The sequence below is a fragment of the Pterocles gutturalis genome, unplaced genomic scaffold, assembly GCF_000699245.1.
Source record: "Pterocles gutturalis isolate BGI_N339 unplaced genomic scaffold, ASM69924v1 C12316645, whole genome shotgun sequence".
Classification (NCBI taxonomy): domain Eukaryota; kingdom Metazoa; phylum Chordata; class Aves; order Pterocliformes; family Pteroclidae; genus Pterocles; species Pterocles gutturalis.
The window spans coordinates 1-5,847 of NW_010155905.1; the positions used below are offsets into that span (position 1 = coordinate 1).

The 5,847-nt window shown below is 39.2% G+C and overlaps 1 protein-coding gene across 1 annotated transcript; it reads left to right on the top strand.

The window, feature by feature from the left end:
- Positions 1-550: 550 nt before the first annotated feature.
- Positions 551-5,710, top strand: LOC104460308 (excitatory amino acid transporter 3). Its single transcript, XM_010086279.1, has 4 exons — positions 551-662; positions 1,206-1,400; positions 1,910-2,044; positions 5,349-5,710. The coding sequence occupies exons 1-4, from the start codon at positions 616-618 to the stop codon at positions 5,593-5,595; spliced, it is 624 nt and encodes a 207-aa protein (XP_010084581.1). The 5' UTR covers positions 551-615; the 3' UTR covers positions 5,596-5,710.
- Positions 5,711-5,847: the final 137 nt, after the last annotated feature.

A 5,847-nucleotide genomic window follows, 5' to 3' on the forward strand; every position in this document is an offset into this window, starting at 1 on the left:
TTTTTTTTTTTTAAAGAAGCATGTTTGAAGTTTCTGCAGGAAGATGTGGACTTCATCTGTCCCTGACTGGAAACCATATTTACCTTTAATTCCAAAACATTTTCTAAAATAAAGGCAGATAAACTTAGAAACATAATTTGGTTTATTTTTCCAGTTTGTCTCTATGTGTGGAAGGAAAGTGGAGTGTTTTCATGTATATCAAAACACTCTCTGTATACCAGTTTAAATATTATTTATTATTTTAGTCTTCTCGTCTTCATCAGTATAAAATTATTTCTAGTATATTAGTTAATTCTTCTTCTACTTTGGAAAGAGAGGCAATTAGTATGTCTCTTTCTTCCAAAAGAAAGTGTAGGACAGCATTAGTCTGCATTTTTTAAGATGGTGTACTCTAAATTTTAAACATAGGTGTCACTGAAGTCATCTTTAGTATTTCATAAGTGTACTTGAGGACAGAACTAGATACTATTGTCACTGTCTCATTAAACCAAGGCAATGAGATGGATCCATTTGTTTAACTAGTCCATTTCATTTTGCAGACTGACAATCCATTCCACTGTAATTCTGCCACTGATCTACTTAATAATAGTACGGAAAAATCCTTTTCGGTTTGCCATGGGGATGGCTCAGGCACTCCTTACAGCCCTCATGATTTCTTCCAGGTAAACAAAAGAAACATTTTTTTTCTGTAATGTTCTTGGTAGCAATTGTTGTGCTCTGATCTTATTTCTACATATTTGCACACCCTGATTTCACCTGGACAATTCTATATCCCCTGGAGATTGAAATACTGCTCTCATCATTATTTCTGTAGTACCCAAAGGGCCATTATAGATTGTGCTGACCTTACACCAGGTAAGAGTTTGCCCCTACTGGGAGGAGACAGTTCTTTGCCATTCAGTTCATTAGTCACACACTTGCTAGAGTTTAAGCTGTTGCACTGTTTCTGTGACTACATGTATCATGACAATTTTACCATTTAATTTTGAGGATAACTAAGACTTTGTTATTCTTTCCATAATCAGAAGAGATAACAAAAGTTACTTTGCTTTAAAAGCCAATTCTCACTTTCGTGGTGAAGCCTTTCTGCCTGCCTTAGATCTCCATTTGAATCTTAGAGCAGATCAGTCTCTGAGGAAAAGGAAGGATAAAGGAAATGGTACGCTGTTGCCTGTGCTTACTTTGTGTGTTTATCTATGTGCCAGTTCAGCAACTTTGCCTGTCACTTTCCGCTGTGCAGAAGAAAAAAACTTAATCGACAAAAGAATTACCAGGTTCGTTCTTCCTGTTGGAGCTACCATCAACATGGACGGCACAGCTCTTTATGAAGCAGTAGCAGCTGTATTTATTGCACAACTGAATGACTTAGAACTGGATATTGGCCAAATAGTTACCATTAGGTAAGACTAAAGCCATGACACACATTTTTCTGGAGGTGGTTTTTTTAATGAATGTTACATTAACTTTGGATACACCATGGGAAAGCTGAAACTATCATTTGCAGCACAGGAAGTAACAGAAACATTGTCACTTCTTGGTCTGAGGCCTTGCCTATGCAACCTCTTGAGCAGATGGGATGGGCCAGAACAGGCAGCTGGTGTACAGTGTTGTTTTCGAAGTTGCCATTATTCTTCCACTGCAAACACTTGCAGACCCAACTTGGCCTCTAGTCCAGTTTCCTTGTTAGTCATGCATTGCCTGTTATTCTGCGGTGTAACTGTAACAGTATCTGTACATGGCTTGTCCCATAAACTTATCATCAGACTTTGAGCAGATACTATTCAAGAGGAAAGCTGGAACATCGGGGCTTTTCTCTTGCAGTGAAATAAGCCTGTTTGTGACAGAAAATAGCATTTCTGTGAGCAACATGTATTCTGAATGCCTTTTCTGGGCTTTATTTGGGATTTAGTGTCACAGCTACAGCAGCCAGCATCGGGGCTGCAGGTGTCCCTCAAGCCGGACTTGTCACCATGGTGATTGTACTGAGCGCCGTTGGCCTGCCTGCTGATGATGTTACTCTGATCATTGCAGTTGACTGGCTTCTGTAAGTTTAAGGCACTTGATATTTAATTCTTTTTCCTTTTTTTTTAATGTTACATAAGTTGTGTGGGAACATGTCTGAGAAAGAAAGCAACAAAGTCATTTAGGGCTGTTGCAGGAATTGGAGAAGGGTTTTTCTTATGGCCAGGCTTGTTCAATATCAAGTTGGATACACTAGTGGCTTTAATTCTGAGAGAAGCCCTACTGCATGGGATGGCAGTGAATAACCTCACATCCAGAGGTGCTATCAACCTTCAAATAGTGACCACAGCATTAATGAATCATGAGCATAGTACTCAGGAAAGACAAATTTGACAGTACCAAGAAGTGGCTCTGGAATGTCTGCTGACACCATATTATGCTAAATTCATACACTATTCACAAAAATCAAATGCAGCCACAAGCAGAACTTCTCAGCTGATTTCCACAAAGCACATAAAATCCATACACTGGTGAAGAGGTAGTGGAGCAGAACATGCACTAACCCAGGCTCGTCCTGGACTCCACATGCACACGCATGGTGGGCTGTACGTGGGTCTGTGCTGTCAGCATTACTTTGATAGGGCTGTTCTTCACTGAGAATTTTCTGAAGACCCAACCCCTTGATCAACAAGCACACACATGCAAACTCAGGAAGCATTCCTTATGCCTGATTCCAACCATCTCGCCTCAGAGCACATCAAAGCCCCTCAGTTCCATTAAGCAGCTATTTCTGGAGGGAAGCATTTTCACGAGAAATCTTTTCTGTTTAACTTACAATGAGATGCTTCTCTGCTACTCTTGCAAAAGCCAAAAGAATCACAGAGTGTGTTCTGGAGTTTAGAAGCACATCAGCATTCAGTTTTGTTCCTGATTCACTGGGAAAGAATAATAAAATTCACAATAAATATAACTTTAGTTTGTGATGAAGCTTTTTTGCCTCATAAACTGTGTGAATTTTAGTGCTTAGGCCAAGGGCTTGTTCACTTGCAGTAACTCAATATGTATGATATTTCACTGATATCAATGCAGAGATCTCAATTATTTCATAGTCTCTGCATATCTTCTTCTTAGGTTCATATTTACACTCAAGGTAAATGCATTCCCGTTGCTCCCACCCACTTTCCAATAATTTTGTTGAAGGATTTCTGGCAGCAACCTATGTATTTGACATATAGATATAATTTATTTGATTATAAAACTCAGTTTTGCAAGCTGTCAAGAGAAGTTACACTCCGTAAAACTAGGGGTGTTGAATGGATCCAAGAATCAATTCAGTTTCTGTATAAACGTAATTGCTCTAAACGAAACAGCTCCAGCTACAAGTACATTCTCCCTATCAGCTATCTGCAACAGAGTCTAATAGGTTTGTTTGCTGTGCTCCACAATCACTTCATTTTCTCCAGGTCTCTTCTTTTCACAGTGGGCATTTAGTTTTGTAATGGATGGTGAAGATCTGTACAAACCACTGGCTCAGAGCAGGTATCTAAAGAAGAGTGTAAGAACAGAGCAAATGTATATTGGTTCTTTTCCCAAAGTACTCTCCTAGCCTCCTGCATATTGCAGCTCACAGAGTACCTGAGCTAGAGGTGGTTCTTGATTTAACAGTTGTCAACAGTTTTCTTCTTCTTCCATGAATGCCTCATTGCTTTTTGGACCCATATAAACTTTTAGAATTCCGTAAGTCCTGTGGAGAGGATTCCACAACCTAACAATGTGTTGCAGAGAGACATATTTAATTTTCTTTGTTTTAATCTATGTCTTAATAATTTTATTTTATGCCCTCCCTTTTATGGGAGTGAGAGAAAGAGAGAGGACAGTAATTCCCTATTTCTCATAGTAATCGTAACTTTATGGATCTGATCTCATCTCCACTTTGAAAGTCCACGATTTGTGATTTGTAGGCACAGTACAAATACATGGAAGCTACCTGTTCCACCAAGAAACAGACAACAAATTCAAGCTGTTTCTGATTCTAATGGAAATATTTTTCAGGTTAAGGGACTTGCTGTGTAAAGCAAATTAAAGATTAATTTCACATACCAGGGATCATTGCCAGTGTATTTTGCACCTCAGCAGATGGAATACACATCATGATACCACATAGATTATTAACATTTTCACCTTTGCTACTTATTGCTTAAAATGTATTATTTTACAGCCTGCTAGTAGTGGCTCATTAACAGTCGTTTAGTTAATTCTGAACTTAACAAGGTTTTATTACATAGGCTTAAGGAGCATTTCCATGTTTTTAATGAAGATAGAAAAATTTTGAGAAGTATTATGAAGGAACAGTTTCCAGCGCTGTTGATTTCCTCACTTGCCACACTGATCCTACTAGAATTTTACTGTACTCCTTTTCTCACCATGTATTTCCTTTCCACATGGAGAACTCATGGGCACGTTCTAGCACTGGAGTTCAGCAATTGTACTAGAAGAATACGTATATGAGACATACTGATTCACATCACTATAGTTTCTGCAATCCCTTCTGTTTGTGAATCCACCTCAACATCTCTGAACAGACAAAGCAGTTCATTCTGCCACAAAGCCCTTGCAGTGCTGTGTATATGCAAAGAAAAACAGGGAAGCATGACCTTTCACTGTCCCTACCTTACTTCCATGCCAATTTTCAAACTTTGCTATATTGCATGGGTTTGTTACTTCTCTGACAAGTAGTGGCAAATTTTTAAAGCCTGCAAGTCACATTTCTGTTGGGAGAAAAATCAGCAGTACAGAAGTATCCTGTTCCTTTAAGTGACTTGTTTAGTACAACTTTGTACTTCAGCCCTTTGGCAACGAGAAGCTAACAGAAGATAGCCTTTTCCATTTCCAGGGTCTGGGCCAGAATACTGAAGATACTGGGCTAGGCACTCCTCTGGCTGAGGGAGTGACTGTTAGAAAGACAAAAGGTGTGATGCAAACTTTTCTGCTGCACCCTACAGTCTCCTGCCAACAAAAGCAGTCTCATCACAAAGAGAGCCAGCTGTGTAGCATACTTCAGGGCCTGAGAAGTGAACCCTACAACACTTCATAAGGCTGTGCACAGCAGTGTGATTACTGCTCTAACAGACTAGTCATGTGACTTGCAGTTCTGCACACCCTGTACAAAGTAATTTGTCATGGAAGCGATGCCACATTTTTTCAAATACATGTGGGGAAAATGCTGTTTCTTGTTCTACAAGATTTTTTTCTGTTAATTGCAGAATTACCCCAAATCTGCACTGGGAATAAAACAACTCTGCATTTGCTGGAGTAGCTTACTTTTACTAAAAGGATTTTCTAAGTAACATACAGAATGATTGTCTGACAACATTTTTATTCCACAGGGATCGATTCAGAACAATGGTGAATGTCTTGGGAGATGCCTTTGGTACAGGGATAGTGGAGAAGCTCTCTAAAAATGAGCTGGAACAGATGGATGTCGCCTCTAAAGTTAACATAATCAATCCTTTTGCCCTGGAAACAACAATTCTTGATAATGATGAAACAGAGACCAAGACCTCGTATGTCAACGGAGGCTTTGCTGTAGATAAGTCTGACACCATATCCTTCACACAGACGTCTCAGTTCTAAAGCCAGTAGCTTTCAGGTGAAACAGGAGTGCTAAAGGAGATGGCCATATGCAATATCTCAAAAAGCTTAGAGGATAATTGAGAATGAATTACATCTCACATGCATTTGATCTACTACTCAGACTCTGATTCTCCTTACCAGTTCTTCCCCCTTCTCATCATCTCTCCCAACAATTTGATCTCACCACCTTTAGTCCTTGCTGATAGGTTGAAGAAAAAGACAGTTGTAAAATACTTTTTTAATACATATATA

Bases quoted from the DNA above. Each gene is read 5' to 3' on its own strand.
- LOC104460308 (XM_010086279.1), top strand. From the start codon at position 616: ATGGGGATGGCTCAGGCACTCCTTACAGCCCTCATGATTTCTTCCAG. The intron at 663-1,205 runs GTAAACAAAAGA...TCTATGTGCCAG, and splicing joins GCCCTCATGATTTCTTCCAG to TTCAGCAACTTTGCCTGTCA. The intron at 1,401-1,909 runs GTAAGACTAAAG...TTTGGGATTTAG, and splicing joins GGCCAAATAGTTACCATTAG to TGTCACAGCTACAGCAGCCA.